We start from the raw sequence: 20,695 nt of genomic DNA on the forward strand, positions 1-20,695 counted from the left end.
ATGGAATTCTCCTCATTTAGCCCAATCAAGCATGTTGTATACTGAGTAAATGACACAAACTCATTAGTAAAATTCAAGTCAAAATAATAAGCTGAGCACTGAGCGATTGGGACTGTCACTGATTGGCAGTCCACCCTCTAGCACCCTCACCAAAATCAAAACAAAACATCAAAGTACCGCCAATAATACAATCACTAAGTCTTCCCTTTAGGGTATGTCCCTCAACTTCTGCTGGCATTCTTGTGTGGAAGAACAGAGCTGCAAAGATGAATAAGAGACAGACCCTGCTCACAAACCAGCCAGAAAGATGCAGGGTAAAGAAATAACTCTGGGTCCACGTGCAAAGAGCTCTAAAGAGGGGCAAACCGTCAGGAGCACAGAGAGCACACGGTGAACCAGCCAAGGAGGAAGCGTCAGGGAAGACGACGGCATCACAGTGGGGCCTCAGAGGTTGAGTAGGAGGCGACAGGCACAGTCTCAGTGGTGAGAAGAGAGATGCATGTCTGAAACATCCAGATTGACAACAACGAAGACCCGAAATACTCTAGCAGCCAGGATGCTCAGTGTCCATCTTATGACACTGAGCTGTGACATTTTTCCTGTCAATTTAGCTGGTGTTACCAGACATTACCACAGTGCGTGTTTGTGTATTGGGGGATTCAGATGTCATTAGCAAATTAGGCTGTGATTTGAGCAGCGCGGGCTCTCCACATGTCACTGCACATCTCCCGTAGAACTGCCCGGCCCGGTCCTCGGTGTAGGTTTCCACCTCGGACCCTGTTTTCTCAGGACACAAAGCAGCCATCCCAGCTGCTGGCTCAGGCTGTGCCAGCAGACACACATCCTGACAGGAGAGAAGCGACATGTCCTCCTTTTCCTTCCCTTTACATCCTACGGCGCCGTGATAGTTGGTGCGTCCTTCCGGGCTTCAGAAACAGTTCAGACCTTCACCGAGCCTTTCCAATCTAAAAACTTCTTGCCTTTCCCCTCACTTTCCACCAAGGGGGTCATCTCCTGCTATGTTGATGAGTTAGATCATTACAAGAAATACTTGAGCTCACTGCCGCAAAGTCTACAAATATCCCACCATTCTTAACCATCAATGACTCCTCTCCTGATTCCATTGAAAATTCATCTTGATCCTTGGTTTAGCCTAATTGTCTCCCTTCTTCCTCCTCTCTAGAGAAGTTTTATTATTGATTCCAAACGTCATGTTCTCTGCTAGCAATCTCCCCTCCCCTCCCCCATCGAATTCCTTTCACTCATTCAATCTCTTCATTGTTGAAACAACAGCCTCTCCTGAACCCATTTCTCTCTAGTTCTCGCCCCACGTCTTCCTTCCCCTTCACAATGAAGCTGAAAGATCAGTGTTCATGGAATTACCAGCTCCTCACTCCCCCACACTTCAGACAATGGTCTGTGTATTAATCAACCTTGATAATATCACAGCTATCTCCCCATAATTAAATCCAAAGAGTGTTTCTGCATCTTTCTGTTACTTGGAACAAACGCAGAACCGGGCCACGATTTTCTTTTGGAATGATTCCCTGTCCTCCGTTTCTCGACATCTCAGGCTCCTGACTGCCTGTGAACCAGCTCACACTCCCTGGTGTCCTTCACAGGGTCCTTCTCACACAGCACTATTGCGAAAGCTCAGGACTCAATGTGAGCCCTATTCTCTCCATTGACCCTACGTTGTCTCAGTACTCTTGTGCATTTCTTCTATTGCTTCAATGCCTTCCACTGTTATCTCTATGATGACGATGTCTAAAAACCACGTCCAGATCTTATTTCTGAGCTATAATGCTCCAGGTGTATGTTATAGGCACCTTAAGCAAACATATTTCCAACGGAAGCTGTTAACTCCCCCTCGCCAACTAGACACCCCTTCTCCTCTCGGTCTCCGATCTCATCCGATGACTACAGTTGACATCCAGGGAGTGATGTTTAACGCAAACTCTCAGAACCACCTGACAGAACAAGCACTGCTGCTGCCAGCACACTGAGCAGTCACCCTTCATCTCCGCCCCAGGATCCACACACGTATTCCTACTCTATACTCCGTTTCAGTTCAAAACGTCAGGTCCTCCGAGATCCCTTTGTTCAAACTGCTGCTGAAGTAAGCCTTCCCTCCCCGCCTGTTGTCTGGTGACTTTCCCTTCAGGCCACTGTGGAACAAATTAGGACATTCTTTTGATTGCATATTGTGTAACCTTTGAAATTGTCTCAAATAATAGTAAAATGATTATAATCACAGTGGATATTTGACAACCGAGATATGAAAGTAGAGAGCAGAATCCTGATTTTATAAAAACAAATGCATGTTGACCTCTGCAGGGAAAGTTCATCCTCTGTCGCACCAAACAGCATCATCCCAGGGGATGAGACAGTGAAGCACGAGGCCTGTGCTCATTAAAGAACAAGGTTCCTGCCAGGAGGCCAGTAAGTTTGTTTTTCCATTGTTTCACCTCACAGTTAGACGCTTTGCGTGCCCTACGTGAGCAATTCATTTGATTTTTTTTGTTTCTTTTCCAGATTGGCGCCTGAACCAACATCTGTTGCCAATCTTTTTCTTCTTCTTCCCCTTCTTCTTCTCCCCAACCTCCCCTCCCCAGTTCATAGTTGTGTATCCTAGTTGTAGGACCTTCTGGTTGTGCCATGTGGGATGCCCTCTCAGCATGGCCTGATGAGCCGTGCCATGTCCCTGCCCAGGATCCGAACCCTGGGCTGCTGAAGCGGGGCACGGGAACTCCACCACGTGGCCGTGGGGCTGGCCCCCCAACTCATTGAATTTAACATGTGCTCTCTCTCTCTCTCTCTCTCTCTGGGTTGTCTTGTTTCAGTTTCGATGGGCTGGGGAGTAAGGTGAACATCCCTGAGGACTCCCCTTGCTGAGTGGACATGTGTGGTCCTGGTGAAAGCCCTCACCCAGTGGGGCTCCTAGAGATGTGACTCAGGGCCACTAATTCCCTTTTGGTGCCTGGCAAACTGGGACTCATCTTCCTCTGTCTGCTATTTGCTCTGTATTATGTCTGCTCCTTTGGAAGACAAAAATTTGTGTCCAAAGGGAAAGTTCCAGAAATGCTTCCAGGGATGATGATGGGACTTTGATTTCCAAGTGAGTATTTCTGGCATCTGATTCAATTCTGTTGTCCTTAATCAAAAGCTGGCTCGTTCTGGATTGGTTCCATCCTTTCACAGCGATAGCACCATCTTCTACGGTCATTACCAAAAATGATCATTTCGTTTGAAAGCTCTTCCCTTAGAAGCCACTGCTGTGTTAGTACTTTATCAAGTTAAAACACTTAATTTTACATGCCTGGGTTTCTGTTTTGGTTTTTTGGTTTTTGAAAGCAGCTGAGCATGTTTGAACTGAAAATGAAAAGTATTTATTATGGAAGTACCCATGCTACCTCATTAGGATAGAATAGGACATATCATTTATTTGTTATAAGATGCGAAAATTCAGAAGTTTTCCCTTGATCGGTAAAATTGCCCCTCTCAAGAGAGGTTTTTTTCTTTATGTTCAGTAACTTATTTTGGAGACCCACGGGGTCATGTCCAGTGAGATAGTTCTGTTGGAGTGAGGATAGTGCTGCTACAACCTGTCCTTCGTGCCACCTGCGACATGCCCTACTCTGCACCAAAGACCAAGGACGGTCCTTCTGAAGACAGGGCTATGTTTGCATTATGAGTTGAGAGATGCTGAAAAGACCTCCTATGGTTTCCCTTATACCCTACACTACACAAATAGACACTTATGCTTTTAAGTCTTGACATTTCATCTCGAGTGTCTGTTAAAACGTGAGTATCTAGGATAGAAAGCGGCTGTCCTCCAGAATCTTACCAGGGTTTCCTGCTGGCCACTTTGGAGGACAGAGCAGAGTGACCCACTAGGGGAGGGGCGCATGACTGCCGGGCCTTGGGGAAGAGCTGACCGGAAGCTGACTCACCAAGGACTGTCCATGCTTGTCTTGGTTTGCAGTGACAGCAGCTGAACGCAACTTAAAGGATTTTAATTTGCATGCAGCTTTGCACAACAACTTTCCATCTTACTTCATCCTCCTTGCTTCCTGTGACATTTGGGGATAGGATAGTTTCAGGGATTCACTGAACTCGTTTACAGTGTTCAAATAGTCTTGTATGATGTGTGCGCTTGTTAATTGAGGTATAATTGACATATACTTTATATTAGTTTCATTTGTACAATATAATGATTTGCATGTATCGTGAAATAATCACCACGATAAGTCTAACTAACGTCTGTCCCCAGACGTAGTCAATATTCATTTTCTGGATGAGGACATGTTGTGTTTTAAGGTGCAGAAGAATCGGTAATGATGTCATACTTTTCCGTATGCAACTTGATGAATTTGAACATAAGTGTCCACCCATGAGACCATCACCACCATCGAGGCCATAAACATATCCATCATCTACCAAAGTTTTCTCCCACCCCCTTTACTATTATCATTATTTTGCTTTAAGAACACTTAACAGAATATATACTCTGTTAGAAATTTGAAGTACAAAACACAATACCGTGAGATTGCTACATTATACGCTAGGTTTAATTTTTAGAGGAACCTCCAGACTATTTTCCATCATTACAGTATTAGTTTACGTTCCCATCAACAGTTGCAAGGCTTCCTTTTCCTCCACAACCTCACCAACATTTGTCACCTCTACTTTTTTTGATAATAGCCGCCCTAACCGGTGTCAAGTGATATCTCCTTGTGGTTTTGATTTGCATTTCCCTAAAGATTAGTGATGCTGAGCACCTTTTCACGTGGCTGTTGGCCATTTGTGTGTCTTCTTTGGAAAAATGGCTATTCTACTCCTTTGCCCATTTGTTAACTGAGTGCCTTGGTGTTTTTGCTATTGACCCGAGAGATGAAAAAAGAAAAAAAATGTCCAGGCATTATGGATGCTTCCCAGTTGATGCAGATGATTTTGTCTTTATGGTGATGACAAAATATCGTGTTGTGTGCTTTTTCTTCAGCAGTTATCATAAGACTAGCAGTAGAATGGCAAAGCAGATAATCAGGATCTCCCGGGTTTCCAGTTTTACAACACAAATAAGACGAGTGGTAAGGAATTTTTGATTATTTCAAGGAAATTATTGAGATCACAGTCCGTGGAATGTAGGACTGACAGGTCCACGAGGAAATTAAAGTGAGGACATGGTGATCTGGCATCACTTCCGATCTGAAGGAACAGGTATCTTCTGTATGAATGTTTGAAGACATATTGGAAATCAGGAATTTGTGGTGGATGAATACATTTTCTGAAGGGTTTATTTCTTTATTTAGGAGGAAGATTACCCTGAGCTAACATCTGTGCCAGTCTTCCTCTCCTTTGTCCGTGGGATGCCTCCACAGCGTGGCCGATGAGTGGAGTAGGTCTGCACCTGGGATCTGAACCCGCAAACCTCAGGCCCCTGAAGCAGAACACACGCAGCTTTAACCACTCAGCCATGGGGCTGGACTCTAACTTATTTAGTTGTGAACATGATCGTTTGGGTTATGTAAATGTCAGGACCTGGGAGTGAGTCGCTAAGAGTGGGGTAGTTGATAATGTCACAATTGATTTAGACCCTAAAGAGGCTAAGAGCAACAACTGGCCAATGGGTTAACCAAAGGAATAGTCAGAAAACACAGAAAGGATGGGAATTGGGATCTATAGTAAGCTGGGGGATCACGTGTCCTCAGAGAGAGTGCCAGGACTTGCACAGATGAGAATGGCAAGAGCAATAAAAGAGAATAAAATCACACTGAAACAAGGAGGGGGTGTTACGAGACGGGGGAGGAAAACTGATCTGGAGCAGTCCTGAGTTTTGACCTTGAGCTTTCTGTCCTTGACCCAAATCTGCTTGACGATGTCCTGGGACACAGGTCAGAAGAGCTCCAGAGGGAGAGAGGAAGGGTGGAAGTACAGGGAAACTGAGATAATTGTCCTAAGAAGCCATGCTTCATTTCTCATTTGGGTCCAGTTTCATGATTACTTTTACAGGACGAGAGGAAAAGAAGTGATGATGGTCAAGTCTTCGCAGAGGAAGCTGCGTGATCGTGGGAATCAACCCAAACCAAAGCCCGGATTAAGAATTCCCATCTCTTTGAGGATGCGCAGTTACATATTCAGAAGGCCAGTTACTAGAATGCCATCCCACCCAGCAGTGAGGGGTCACTGGGAGAGCACGTGGCACCAGCCCCAACAGGTCTGCTGGCAGGAGAGAAGTGGCAAGCCCTTTGGAACTTGCCGTAGCCTTGCAAAATTGCACCTTGCAGCAGAGGTGAATTCCTGCGGGGTGCGCTCGCATGGGGTGCCCCGTCCAGTCCCATACACACCCCTGCCCTTCCTCAGATTTGGCAGAGATGATTCTGGGAACTGGTCTGGGCATCCCATAGCTCCACGGCCAACAATTGCTGGTGACTGTGGAAGATCTGAGCAAACAGGAGGGGACGGGGAAGAGGGCGGGAGAGAGCGATTGTGGACAGGCTCAGCAGCCAGGCAGAGAAAGTGAGCGCCCAAGAAGGATGTGCTGACAGCACCAGGAAAGAGAGGAGACGCTGGTGCCCCTGAGATGGAGCCCGGCACTTCACTGACGTCTCCTTGAAGGGTCCCACGTTTTCTTGCTTGAGCTCTTGCAACTTCAAGACATACCAATCCTTTTCTTTTATTAAACTCCTCTGTGGGACGTAGGAAGCATAGACAGGGATTTCTTGTGGAGGAGAGACTGGATTTCAGCTGAGTAGAGCAAGGAGGGCTTTCCGTTTCACGGTGCTCTCGCATTTTCCTTTCCGAAGTATATTATTTATCTGCGCTTGAAAGTCACAGAGAGTTACCGATTCGCGGGATGATTCCGTTGTCGCCCTCACAGCGACACAGTAAAACCTACCTAGTCGGAATGGATCATTCCTTCTGTGCAATACTCCGGTAGACTCCAAAGATCATTTCAAAAGCGCTGGTATATCTCTGTTCTCAAATAAGAGGTCTGCTTCCAGGTCTCCATTTTTCTGCTCTTTATTGCATGTTAATTCAGAGTTGCAAGGAGGAAAGACCACATTTGCCTCAATCTTTAGATCTCTATGTGCTGGAAATTGGATTCACAGAAATGGACAAGGCCTTTGAGGGATCGTGCTGTCAACAGAGACCTTTTCCGGCATCAGCAACGTGACAATAAACCGCTGCTTGTTAGGACTTGATTGTCTATTGGAGGGATGGAGCTTGCAGTATTATGGAAATCCTCTTTAGAATTGCTTACCTTCACGTGACAGATTTATCAGTTTCTGAGAGTGATGTGTTAAAATAACCTAGGGTGGCGCAGGGCTTAAACTGGCCCACTCCACTTTGGAGGCCCGGCATTGGCACGTTCGGGTCACGGTTGTGGACATTCACACCGCTTATCGGGCCATGCTGTGGCAGACATCCCACGTGTTAAATAGAGGAAGATGGGCACAGATCTTAGCCCAAGGCTAGTCTTCCTCAAGGGAAAAAAAAAAAAAAACCGAGGAAGATTGGCAATGGATGTTAGCTCAGGGTGAATCTTAGCCCTTGGGCATCTTCAGCTGTGGTCATTTGCAAAATATGTAGACCATGCATGTACTGGGCAAGCCCAGGCAGGACAGCGCAGCCGGCCTCCCGCCTGGGTGCTTGGGGCTGCTTGTTGTGGAGCCTCTGCTGGAACCGTCTGGGTGGATTCAGTGCAGAGAATGATGACAACGGACTGCCTTGCTTCACCCTCAGAGTTTCCCCTGAGTTTTCTCCATCTTGACATGCAAAGCAGACACTGTCTGGAGCCCTCGTGTTCCTCTGGGACTCGGGCTTCCCTCTGCTCCTCAGCCTGGAGAGGAGGAAGCCCACGTGTGGACTTCAGGAGATTCCTGACCGCGTTTTGTGGGCTAGCACGTCCTGGGCTTGAAGTCCCCAGGGAATGAGCAGAATCCAATCCAGGTAGGACTGCCATGACCCAGACCCTTCAGGAAGGCAGGTTATGGTCCCCTAACCAGGCAGAGCACCATGACCAGCCGCGGGGTTTGTGGAGGGCGAAGGGAAGATGAAATGGGTCCTGGAAGAAGGTGCTTATAAACACCAGCTACCGAGAGGGAACCAGCTGCAAAACCGTGCATTTGAGGAGTATGAGTATTATTTCTTGATTCTGTTTGGAATAAGTTAGAGTGCATGATATATTTGTGTGTGAGTGAACATATATATATAGCTCTCTCTCTAAAATTTATATCAAAGTAACATAAAGACTGATGAGATACAGGTGCTGCACATGTGGGCCTCTTTTTGCTGGCGATCAGTTCATTTTTGGCCATTGGAAGCCCAAAGAGGCAGCGAGTTATTGTCCTCTGCCGTCTGGTAGGCTCATGACAAACAAAGCGCTGCAACCAAAGGGTCGGCTCTCAGGAGCCTCACGGCCCTGTGAGGGAAACCCCTTGGACACGGTGTCTTCCTCCTGGGCCTGGACTAGCCTTGGGACTTGGCACTTCTCTTTCTCTGTGGCGGGAAGGTACAGCCGGCTCCGGCTTCCATTTAGAAAGTCACCTTCCTGGATGGCTGTGCCATACCAAGAAGGGCCTGGGCTGCTGGGAACCAGCATTTCTCCTCAGCTGCTGGCCGTACTGAGGAGGCCTCCCTGGCAGGGTTCACGCTGCTGTGTGTCTGGGTGACACTTGCAGCCATCAGAAAGGAGGGGAGAACTCAGAAGGGCCAAGCACTTCCTGTGGTCCTAGTCTTACAGGGTCTTTCCCGGGGTGGGGTGGGGGGGGGGGCGTTCAAAATGCCAGGTGGTAACCCTCTAGCTCCTGGTCACCGGGTGGGTTCTTGGAGTGAGCTCGGAGCAGTGTCTGCTCACCACCAGACTGGAACCATTTAAGTGTTTTAATTTTGTCAGGCTGTGTTTACCCGTCATCCGTTTGCTTGCGTTCCCTGCTGGACCCCTCAACCACCCTCCTCTCACGACTCATCTCTGAAAGCTTCCAACGGGAAAGGTTCACACCCACACCATAAACGGAGCATAAGGCTGGGCAAGAGAACACAGCCCTCCGAGGGGCTGCATGGTTTATAGGCTCAGGTCCTCCTGCCCCGTTAGGATGAGTCAGAAACAACATGCCTGAGTGTGTGAACAGGTGATTGCCTGAGACCACACACCTCAGAACCACAGGGGCCCAGATGTCACCCTGGGCAGCGAGGGAGAGTATAGGTCATTCTTTGGCCAGGATTAGGGTATCTAATGTTTGCAAAGCAGACTCCACCCGTGATCCGTCAGACCCTGCCAGGGAGGAGTGGCCACGAGGTACGGGACAGAGAGGCCGAGGCATTCGAGGGAATTTCTGCCCTTCCAAGAATTGCAGAAGGAAGTGCACGGAGGCAGGAAATCCTGGTGGACAAGGAGCAGTGATGCGTCGGGAAGGATGCCCAGATGTAGCCTTCAAAGCTGCATCACAGATCTGTCCCCCTGGATACCAAACTTGCAGGGAAAGGAATTCAGAGCCGTGGACCAGGATCCCAGAGGATTCCAATCCAGGTGAAGGGTGAACATGGAGCCCCCAGAGGGGCCGGGGGAGGGAGGGTCCTGCCTGCCCTTAGTCCATCTGCACATGACCTTCTCCGGCCTTGACCCTCCACATGCACGTTTTGAGCTTTTACATCGTTCTCTGCACTTAGAGCTGCTGCTGTCCAGAGCCTCATTAGAAAACGACAAGTTCCTAACATCTGGTGAAGAGGAACCTCCACAAGAGAAGCCGAAAACGTGGCCTCTCCTCCAAAGGGGTGGAAAAGCAGCCACTGTCCTGGGGCAGGTCGTGGTGCTGGCCCGTGCCATTTTAAAGACACCCGCATTCCAGTGGTTGTTGCTCTGCCTGTGAAAGTACCTCCACCCTCTAAATGCCAGGAGCTCTGGGTGCTGTCTCTGCTCCTGGCCCACGTGAACCACACTGAAATGAAGCCGTCCTCTGAGTAAGGGGGGGCGCGGAGGTGTCCCTCAGTATCCAGGGAGGGGCCTGGCCCTTCTCCCTTCTCTCACATACAATAAGCCGAGACCCTGCAAGATTTCTTCATTCCAGGAGGAACGCGAGAGTCTGTGTCTCCTTGACACGAGCACAGGAGGGGAAAGAACCAGACCGTGACTCGCAGGCTGGAACAGAAACGGGATTTTAACATCAAATTCAAAACTGGCACTAACTACTAACACGAAAGAAATACGGCCCCTTCCCAAGTGGTAAACAGGCGCTGGGGTGGAGCTGCCAGGCCTGTGGGGTGGGGTCGTCCCCTCCCTCTTGGGCTCCAGGGCTCCCAGGAAAAGGCTTAGAATGTTCTTCTCGCCATCAGCATGGGAGGAGCCGGCCTGGGGCCCCGCGTGTTTCCCAGCCGCGTCCCCGCCGCTGAAGAGCAGGCTGCACTCGAGCTGTTGGAAGGACCGGGATCTGCCACTGTTGCTGGGTTCTGCGTCAGGGGTCTGGTGACTGAAGAGAAGACACTGATGATTGGGGGGGTCGCACCAGTATCCCAGCCCAACACCTCAGCCCCACTGCATTCTGCTCCAAACCTTGTCCTGAGTGTTCAGTCAACACTACCCCATTGTCCCTGACATGGGAGCTGGCATTTCGCTTCCCCCATTTCACAGAAGAGGAAGCTGAGTCCCACAAAGGTCAAGGGAATTGTCCCTCACAGGCCTGGTCAGCAGTGGAGCTGGGATCCCCGTGCCGGCTGTCCATCTCCCTAGGCCCGTGCTTAGCCCGAAGCTTTCCGGAGCCCCTGGCTTCAGTCCCTGCCTGTCTGGACACTCACCGAGCCCTGAGCTGAGAGACGCGCGGTTCTTCTTGGGCAGGAAAAACCGGCGCATCTTGCCGGCCCTCTCCTGTGGGGGCTCCAGGTGGCAGGACAGGCTGTAGCTAAAGGACAGAGGGGACTTTTCAGCTACCGGGAGCCACACCTCAGGTGACCCTCCCAGAGACGGCCAGCAGTTGGAGTCCCAGGGCCCCACGGGTGACCATGCGACAAGCCCCGGGACTGACCCGGAAGCCACGGGCACGGGCTCCCTGGAGCTGGCCATCAGAGAGAGTCCGCCTTGCCCTCACCAACTCCTGCCCCGCCTCACCTCTCATCCTCGCTGAGGGGCTCCATGGCCTCGAACCAGGCCCCAAATCGCTCCTCAGCCTCAATGTGGTAAAGATGGACTGCCTCCTGGAGCAGGAAGATCTGCTCGGTGACTTTGAATTCCTGGGAGAAAGGACATGATGCAGACGGGGCCTGGGTGGGGGACCGTGCTGGGGACTCAGACAGGTGAGAAGAGGGTCAAGGAGCTGGTCTGGGGTCTTGGCCCACATGGGAACCCTCCTTCCCTCCAATTCCGTGCAGGACTTGCTCGTTCTCACAGTTGGCTTGAAATAGCTCCTCCTGCAGGAAGGTGTCCTTGGTGCCAGCCCCTTCCCCCACGCACCAATGGGACGGCTTTCCCAGCTCTGGGTGCCGAACTCTCCCAAGGAAAGCAAGGCCCAAGGCATCGGGCCAGAGAAGGTCTTCCCCGGAGGAGTCTCTGATTGCCACAGCCCCACCCTCCGCACGGGGAGGCCACAGCTGCTCACCTCACTCCTTTTCTCAAAATTGATCTCATTTCCCTGGAAGGCAGAGAGCCAAAGCCCATGAGCAACAGCCCCCTTAGCCCATAGCTAGCCCCCGTCTCCACCCTTTCTCAGGTTGCACTACCAGCAGGGTCGACCAGGGAGCAGGCGCTACCAGAAACGGGAATGGGTCCCGGGCAAGACTCTGAGCTCCAGAGCAAGGAGGCCACGGGGCTATGGCTCAGGGACATTCTAAGACAGCCCTCTCTGACAGACAGACAGACTGAGGCCTCAGGCAGGAAGGGATGCTCAGCCACTCGTGTGCTTCCTGCCTTGGAGGGGCCAGGCTTCACTCCCTGCAGGGGCGGGGCCTGAGGGAGAGGCTGAGTCCAGCTCAGACACACCCTCCAGCAGCTCCGCAGTCAGGCAGCCTGGACTGGCGGCTCACCTGGATCCTATATTCACTCATCACTAAGATGGCCATGACACCCAGCTCCCGGGGTGGCTGTGAGGCCCTCACGAGAGGACTCTGCCAAGGGTTGTGAGCTCAGGCCTCAGTGCAAGTCTCTCCTCCCAAATCTCCGAATCCTGATCCCCAGCTCCACCTCCAGGCTCACTCACCTCCAGGTAATCCTCCATGTTGGTGTCCAGCAGCAGTAGGTAATTGAGGAATGTGCCAAGGAAGGGGATGAGCCCCTGTGCCAGCGGGGTGGAGACGGTGATGAGATCCCGCTCTCAGGAGCCGTCAAAGACCTCTCCTCCACTCCTCACCCCAGCCTCCTGCCCAGCCCAAGCTACCCACCTAGGCGGCCTCCCCCCAATTTCCTCCTCTTCTCTCCTCCAGGAACCCCAAACTCCTCCAGGCACCTCCCAGCAGCCGGCTCTGGCAAAACCCAGGGTACGTGGTCCCCGCCCCTCCCTGTCCCAAATCCGTTGTGCGCCCATCCGTTCCAGGCCTCCTCCTGGTCACTTCCAATGCAGGCATTTCAGGTCTGTGGCACCAGGAGCAGGGCTGGAGGAGAAAGGCTCCCTCTCTGCTGGTAGAGACCTCCGGCTAGGAAGGGGAGTCCCCTCTCCTGCGACTCCTGGGCCCCTCCTCCACAGGCACCCTTACCTTCTGGGCACCTGTGGGGCCCGTCTCCAGGCTGGTCAACATAGAGGTCGCCTCCTGCCAGGGTGTTGACAGGGCCAGTGAGCCGACGCTCCCCTCCAAGTGTCCTCCCAGACCCCTCCCAGATCGGGGACCCTGGACATGTGGCCCCAGTCACCTGGTGCCCCTGCGGCTCCCGCCTCCAGGGTGCTCTGATTCCAGAGCCATCCCAGCTCCAACACTCACTCCTGTGTGACCTTGGGCCCGCCCAGGCCTCCCTGAACCTGTTACCTCGTCTGGAAGGTTTGACGAACTCTGTCTGCCTCCCACAGTCTCCTGAGGCCCAAGCGTCATCTGACCGTCATCACTGCTCTCCGCTCAAGCCTGCCTCTGGAGCCAGGTCCAAGCTCCCCACATTCCTCCCCACCCTTGAGCCTCGGCACCCACTGTGAGGCCTGCACCACGGCTCATCTCCCTCTGGCTCCCAGATGAGGAGACCAAGGCCCACACAGGGGCAGGGACTTGCTCAGGGGGCCCCAGAGGAGAGGCTGCTCCCCCTCCCAGCCACAGGCCCCTGTCTCCTCTGCCTTCACACCACCCTCTGCCCAGCCGCTGACCACAGTGCTGTCCTCGGGACTCTCAGGCTGTGTTCGGGCCCCCAGCTGGGCCGAGCCACGGATGGAGGGAGATGAGGTGTCTCAGGAGGCCTGGTCAAGTGGCTTCTGCCAGCCCCAACGCCCAGGAGTCTCTGATCCCAGGCCGAGGCCAAGGCCTTGCTAAAGCCCTCAGCTCCCTAGGATCCCCTCAGGGAGTTCCCCTGCACAGAATTCTTTCTTCATCCGCTCAGGATGGGGACCCCGAATGCCACGTCTGACTAGCAGGGGAGGGGGCGACCAGGGCACTGCGGGGTGGCATTTCCTTTCTGTTTTACGAGGAAACTTCTGACGTCTGGGCGGGAAGGATCCCTGAAGAAGCCATCAGTTCCCTGGGCACTTGCCCTTGCCCTCCGGGGCACATGTCATCGCCAACAAGGACCTGGGTGAGCATCCCACTGGGACTGTCTGCAGCGCCCACTTTAGGGGCCAGAGTGGGGAGTCACCGAGGGGACACAGATCTGTCCCAGGTCCAGTGTCCGTCCCAAGGCTGGGAAGCCCCTGAGTGCCCCCGGCCCGTGGGATCCGGCAGTGCCCATCCCTCAGGCAGGCAGGGTGCCCTTCTTGCGAGGCACAGTGAAGACAGAAGGAGCAGTGGGGCCCTGGCTTCCTGAGCACAGACTGGGCTGACTTCGGAAGAAAGGAAGCCCGCCCACTCGCTCCAGCCAGTGGCCAGGAGGAAGATGCAGGGCAGCTGATGGAGCAGCATGGAAGCCAGACACCGGCACCTTCTGCCAGGTCCTCAGCCTCCTGGAACAGTCCAGCCCGCACCATTCTATCCCATGCCCCTGGCCTCCTGTCCCAAACTGCCCCCACCTGCCCATGGAGCTAGCACATCCCTCTTCCTGTCCATCTTTTCCTGACCAACTTCACGTGACAGGAGAACCAAAGCTCATCCTGCCGGGTCCCCTCCCCTCTCGCTCCCCCTCCTTCCAGATGTGCAGCCTCCGTCTTACCTTCACCAGCTGCCTCCTGCTCACCCACTGGTCTTTGACGAACCTCTTCAACTTTCGAGAGCTCTTCCTGAGGGGAGAGGAAAGGAGGAAAGAAAACCCGGGGCGGTTGAAGGCGACATGCCTTTGGCTGAGAACCCGGAAGGTTCAAAGGGCCTGGGGCCTGGACGAGGGTTTTCCCCGGGTTCTTCGGAGCTCTGAGGTCACCGTGGGACTCGGGTGGAGGCTCTCCTGCGGTCACCTGGGGCCTCCATTCCCACTCCGACTGAGCACATTGTTTCTAACACCGTTGGTTGCCGATGAGGGCTCCGTTGCTGCGAAGTACACCCTTGGAAATCTCCAGTGTGGCTCAATCCAGGATGTGACAAGGGGGGAGCCACTGCCTAGGGTCTCAGAGAGTCTCAGAGACCCGAGCAAGGAGGCCAGTCCCCATCCCTAGGGTCCGCTGCCTCCCAGATGGTCCTAGCTGAATGAGGGGTCCATGGCAGTCGCACGGGGGATGTCTGGTCCGCCCTGGTGGTGCTTGGATGGAGCACGGCCTACCCACCTGGCAACTCGTCCCCATGTCTTTTGCAGACGGCTGATGGAGGGGCTCTGCAGAGCAGACACGATGGCACGCAGGGACGCATAATTTCCAAGGACTCGGCACTCCTGAGGAAGGGAAGGGAATGAGCTGCGACGGCGGGCTGGAGCCCTGCTTCCTCTGGCTTGTGTCCCCTCGTGGGCTTCTGCTGTCCTGGATGAGGCAGATGCCCAGGGAAGCGAGGGAGGGCACACCTGGGAGCTGATGAGTAACGCTCGCGGGCAGGAAGATTTTAGCTCAACCCAGGGCGGGAAGGGAGCTTCCCACCACTGGGACCAGCACTCAAGGTCAGCAGGCCCTTGGCAGCAAGGGGCCTAGGACTTTGCCGAGGCCCAGACCACCGACTTCAAGGCTGAAAGCTGCGAGAGGAGAAGGGGCAGTCCCCCTGACTCCAGGGAGGGGCTCCCTGGGCCCTGCCACTACTGACCTTGGCCACCTGAATCCACAGCTCGACGACTCTGGCCCTGTCCTGGGCCGTCATGCTGAGGTCCCCAAGGCACGTCGTGATGACGCAGCCGGACACGTGAAGAAACTGGTTGATAGTGGCCCGAACCGTGGGAGCCAGGTACTCCTTGCTCCCATTGGGCCGCTGGCACCACACAAAACCCAGGCAGTGGCGGGGCTCCACCTTCTTGAACAGCTCCTGGGGAGGATGGGGACTGTCACCTGACCCTGCCACACCCGAGCTCAGAGTCTGCAGGCCCCCGCAGCCCCAGGCAGGAGGCACTGGTCAGCTGCAGCTCAGGAACCTGAGGAGGTGGCCTGAAGCTTCTGGGAGTCTCTGGGTTTTGTCTGTGTCCGCTGAGGCCGCCCAGCGCAGGATGACCGAGGACCCAATAGGGGCGGGGAAGAGAAGTCCCATTGGCTCGCAGCCCAGTCTTGCTTCCCCCAAGCACCAGAACACGGCTCACACCTGCCCATCTCAAGGGGCATCTTCCACCCGTTCTCATCACCCCCTGGTCCCACTCCCCTTTCAGCTGCACGTTCCCCCGAGGCAGCAACAACCATGGGCTTTGTTTGCCTGTCTTCCATGTAGGTAAGGACGCACTAGGTGTCTAATAAGTACGGAGGCTGTTGAGGTCTCCTGGGCCGATGGGTGAGTGACCCAGGACTTGGCAGCACTCCAGTGAGCTTCCCTCCCCCACCAGAGGGCTATTCTCTGCCCCGCTTCCTCTCTGTTCGACCTCATCCATCCGCACAGCCACTCTGCCCAGCAGGTGCCCGCCCTTGGTGTGCTCTCTACTGTCCATGTGGGGACAGCAAGGACTTGGGGGCCAGAAGGTGGCCCAGGTCACCCGGTGGGTAAGTGGGGGAGCTGTGACTTGCACCCACATCGTTGGATTGCGGCTGAGGGAACAGGAGGTCTGGGGCAGCTGATGGCCCACCAAGGCGGGCCCCACCTAGCCCAAGAGCCCCGCTGCTCACCGCATCCATCCGGGTCAGCTGCTCGGCCACCAGCTTCGGAGGGAAGTCCAGCAGCTTAGGCCTCTCCTCTCTCAGCTCGGCGCTCGCTTCTGCGGTGACTTCGGCAGCTGGAGGCAGAGATCGTCCAAAAGTCAATGGCGCATCTTGCTCCAGCTCAGAAGCTGGCACTGGGGCTGAAGCTGATGGCGCTCGCTCCGGCCCTGGAGAGGCCGATGGAGGTGAGGCTGCTGGAGGTGAGGCTGCTGGTGGTGAGGCCGCCTCCAGCTCCGGCGCGGACGGTGGAACTACAGCTGGAGCTGCCTCTGGCCCCGGAGCTGGCCCTTGCTCTGGCTCTAGAGCCGGCAGGAGCTCTGGAACTGGCGCTGCAGCAGGAGAAAGAGAAAGTTTCACCTACGTACCCGACTTTACAAGACAGGAGAGACTCCGCTGTCTTGAAGGGAGCCCCAGCCCGTGAACCCCACCGCAGACAGTCTTCCCAGACTGCTGTGCCCTCACCTTCCAGCTCTGCCCTCCTGGGCCCCAGATGTTGCAGCTGGACCTGGGGAAGGTAGGCAGGGCCTCCCAGGTGCGACCCAGGCCAGATGACACGCAGAGAGGCCAGCCGCATCCTGAAAGAGGGAAAGGGCGTGGGCTCCCAGAAATCCTGCATTGGGTCCAGCCAGGTTCCCACCATAGAAGACGCGGTACTGGGCGGAAGCAGTTGGGCCACAGAGCCAGAGGCCTGGCCGTCGCTTCCACACTGTCCTCCCAAGGCACCCTGCTTTGGGTCTGGGCCCTGTGCCTGCCCCTTTCCACCAGGGGGGAGTCCCACCCCGGCGCTGACTCCTGTGTGGCCATCCTGGCAGTGGCAGGCCTGCTCATCCAGCAGGTGGAACACGGGGTTTGTGTGAGTCTCTTCTTCCCACTGCCACTCTTCTCGCAAAGAGGCTGGACACAGTCCAGCCCAGCCCTCCACGCCCTTGTGCAAGTGGACTGAGGACTGAGGCCGATGTGTGAGCGGCTCGCTAACACCCCTTCTCTTCTGGGCCTGCTGGTGGTGGTCAGAAGGGGTGGATATGGAGAAGGGGAAGCGGAGGGAGACGGGACTGTGGTGGGGATGGGTCGCCAGGGAACAGCTCAAGCCAGCCTCCCCTCTGGTTCCCAGGGGCTCTGGGACCCCACCCACAGCTCTCTTTCACTCCTATCCCCTTGCAGTAGAAGCCATCAGACCTCAGCCCTCCCAGAGGAATCAAAAGATGAGTGAGATCAGAGTTGTGCCGGGCCCGCCCCAGCCACAGTCCTCTGTCCTCTTGTTCTCCCCCAGCCCTGTTCTGTGGAGACAGGAGGCCCTCGTCTGGCACTCAAAGAACACTCAGGTCTTTAGTTGGCGCTGGGGTCCATCACGCATGAGAACGTGGGAAGAGGCCTCCAGTCGTAAAGGAGCATAGGAGGGCATCCCCTGGGACAGGCGGGGGACAGGATCTGTGGATGATATGGTGTGTGACTATCTGAGTCTCAGGCTGCTGCGGGGGTCCAGGGGCTGTGTCTGCTTCATTCACTGCGTTGTGCCAAGTGTCTCTAAAGCTCCCGCATGTCACAGGTGCTTAATATACAGTGTTCTCGAATGAACTCCAACCAGAAGCATCCCCGGTAGCTGAGTGGGCCTGGGGCCCCTCTGCGGCCCCGGAGACCCCTCCTTGGCTACTCCAAGGACCCGCCCCACGACCAGCTGGATGGAATCCCACACTCCCTGCCAGAGTGCTTTCCGTGTGCCTTTGCAAACTCAGAAAGGCCCCATCCCAGCGATGGGGGAGCAGACTGCTCTTCATCGGGGAGAGGGAAAGAATAACCAGGAACAACCACGGCACGTCTCTCAGCCCCTTCTGTAGAGCCAGGCCCCAGGGAAGCACCTGCCGTGGCTCATCCCATTCGTGCCCACCAGAACCCGATGAAGTTTATCCTCTCCCACTCCACTTTGCAGAGGAGCAATCGAAGCTCAGAGAGATGGAGGGCCGTTTCCAAGACACACAGCTGGCAGTGGGCAGAGTCACCACTGTGCTGAGGAGGGGCTGGGCACTCACGTAGCAAGTAGGTGGTCCAGGACCCCGTGGGAGGTGAGGACAGCCGCGCAGTCAAACACGATGGTGGTGACGTTGGCCATGTTTCGAGGCGCCAAGGCTGGTCCTATGGACGGCGGCAGCCTCTCCAGCAGGCCTGCCTGGAGGGCCCGCATCCTGCAGGCCTCATTCCGCTGCCCGAGTGACTCTCCGCGCTGGGTGAGATGAGGAAGGACACAGAGTCACCAGCACCAGCGTGAACCTCCAGGAAGTCAAGGTCTGGAGGTCCCCCAGGAACTGTGAGCCCCTCAGGGATGTGTGCAGAGGAGGGACAGGATTGCCCACAGCCAACCGGTTTCCAGGCTTGAAAAGTCCAATTTGAGTTTGGGCGGGGGGAGGATTATACGATGAGTTCCTCAGGACACTTGGCTGGCTTGGCAAGGACAGACCGCCCCGCACCAAAGCGTGCATTAAGAGCACTGACCAGCGAATCCAACACAAACATCCCCATTCTAGAGATGAGAGGACGGAAGCTTCGGGCTGCCAAGTGGCTGCTCAGGGTCCTGTGGGTCGGAACTGAGAACCGCCCTAAGCCAGGGCTGCAGGACTCCCCCGCTCCCCCACCTGAGGCTTCATGTGCTCCTGACATGAAGGGAAATGTCTGGTGGGAACCTCAGCCCTCCCCAGTCGGGAGACAGTGCACGGGCAGACAGACGCTGTGAGGATCTGGCTGACTACAAGAAAGGACGCTGGTTTTTCTTTCTTTTACACGAAAGGGAGGTTTGAGACCCTCGTTACAGAGGTTTCAGATTCAGAAAATGGCAGATTTCAAAGATGCCCCTGGCCGAGTGTGAAGCGCAAACATCAGTGTTTTGTCTACTCCGCCTGGGGTTAGGAAAGAGCGACTTCCCACCCTCCTAGGTAGCTGGTGAGGAGGCGTGGAAGTCCAGATTCCTTTGGGACTGGGCCCTTGGGACACTCCAGTGGGAAAGCCCTGGGCGGGTCCAGGGGAGGGCTCCAGATTTGACTCTGGATTGTGGACACACCCCGGTGATCTCAGGGCCCCGGGTGTCACTCACTCTCCCCTCAGTCCAGCCCCGGGCAAGGTCGGTGGTCTGCTGCACTTGCCCCCTGTCCAGGGAGATGGAGCCGTAGGACCCATGCGCCAGCTCCTGGACCATCTCCTGGGTGGAGCTCTGCAAAGACAGCGTCCGGTGGCCGCGGCGGCAGGTAGCAGGGGCCTGCCTGCACTTGCCCACAGGGGGAAAACTCTCCCGCACACCGAGCACAGACAGAGGGGCATCCGCATAGACCTCCAGACAGGGAGCGAATGAGATGACACCTCACGGGCTTGGGATTCACCTACGGGTAGGGCAGCTTGGCTCCCAGCACTCACCTTCCATCCTGCCAGCCACCACCTGGGATATGAACACGACATACCGCCAGGCTTCCAAGCCCTAACCGTCTGCTCCCGTCCAGGGTAGCTCCACGCTCATCCCTGCCTTCCGTCACTCCATGCCCGCCAACACACACACACAATAAGGGTCAAGGGGTGTGGGGCTGCCCGCATGGGAGGGTGGGATCACACTTGTGGCCTGACCCGGAGTGGCCCGCCCTGGGCTGCCTTGTGTTACCTGAGGGTTCCTTCTTCCGAATGGCCTGAGGTCTTGGAGGTGCGGTCTCAGCCAATGTCGACAGCGCTGGAGAAGACTGTCATTGTTGGCTCTCTGTGCGCCAGAGCCTCGCAAAGAGGGGATACACGAACACATCCTCCTGTGTCGAGTGTCTCTGGTCAAATGGGCTATGTGTACAAAATGGCTGCCTGGTGACCAGAGTTCTAAGCTCTGTTGGGGTCGGTCGCCAAGGAAGTGAGGTCATGTCTCCAAGGTTCCAGGATGGGGGGCCCTTCCCTCCATCAGACCCACCCAAAGCCCCCTCGGGGCTGTTGACCGCTCACCCTCCTTGCCCGTGTCATCTCCCGAGCTGTACAGAAAGTTCCATCACAGCCCTCCCCACAGCTCCTTGGGATCGGAACCAGCGCCCCAGCTTTGAAGAGAGAGCGCCCAGTTCGGATCTCCTTTTTCCTAGCAGTTCTGTGTCCTGGAAAAGCCACTGTGCCTCTCAGGGCCTCCCCAGTCTCCCAACCTGCACGATGGGATGGCGCTAGAAACACATTCCCAGGGACGTCTTCGGGTGGACATGTGATAACGCCTCCCATATCTGGGAGGTGGTGCCGCCTGGGTCTGGTCCCCGAACTTAGAGGTGGAAGAATTACAAGAAGGGGTGGATGCAGTCGGGAATACCTCTCCAAACAGGCCTGGATTCCAGCCGTGTGATTTGGGAAAAGTCACTGCCCCTTGGGGGCTCCTTGTCAGGTCTGCACCTTCA

At 55.0% G+C, this 20,695-nt stretch overlaps 2 protein-coding genes across 2 annotated transcripts in view; both read right to left on the bottom strand.

The window, feature by feature from the left end:
- LOC138922078 (cuticle collagen 34-like) overlaps positions 1-20,695 on the bottom strand; it is a 222,831-nt gene that overhangs the window by 41,791 nt on the left and 160,345 nt on the right. The gene's annotated exons all lie outside the window — the stretch shown is intronic.
- On the bottom strand, positions 10,142-20,136 carry LOC138922061 (ral guanine nucleotide dissociation stimulator-like). The gene is made up of 14 exons (XM_070258899.1): positions 19,942-20,136; positions 19,387-19,503; positions 18,332-18,522; positions 16,767-16,879; positions 16,272-16,633; positions 15,274-15,489; positions 14,811-14,914; positions 14,267-14,333; positions 12,682-12,735; positions 12,189-12,263; positions 11,592-11,624; positions 11,105-11,226; positions 10,795-10,898; positions 10,142-10,469 (listed from the first exon to the last, which is right to left on the bottom strand). The coding sequence occupies exons 1-14, from the start codon at positions 20,074-20,076 to the stop codon at positions 10,312-10,314; spliced, it is 1,851 nt and encodes a 616-aa protein (XP_070115000.1). The 5' UTR covers positions 20,077-20,136; the 3' UTR covers positions 10,142-10,311.

This window comes from Equus caballus, unplaced genomic scaffold (genome assembly GCF_041296265.1).
Source record: "Equus caballus isolate H_3958 breed thoroughbred unplaced genomic scaffold, TB-T2T haplotype2-0000448, whole genome shotgun sequence".
Taxonomy (NCBI): Eukaryota; Metazoa; Chordata; class Mammalia; order Perissodactyla; family Equidae; genus Equus; species Equus caballus.

Excerpts from the sequence above, each read along its gene's own strand:
- LOC138922061 (XM_070258899.1), bottom strand. The coding sequence starts at position 20,076 with ATGTGTTCGTGTATCCCCTCTTTGCGAGGCTCTGGCGCACAGAGAGCC. Across the intron at positions 18,523-19,386 it reads GGGGCTGGACTGAGGGGAGA|CGCGGAGAGTCACTCGGGCA; the intron begins GTGAGTGACACC and ends CATCTCACCCAG. Across the intron at positions 12,736-14,266 it reads GCAGGAGGCAGCTGGTGAAG|GAGGCGACCTCTATGTTGAC; the intron begins GTAAGACGGAGG and ends ACACCCTGGCAG.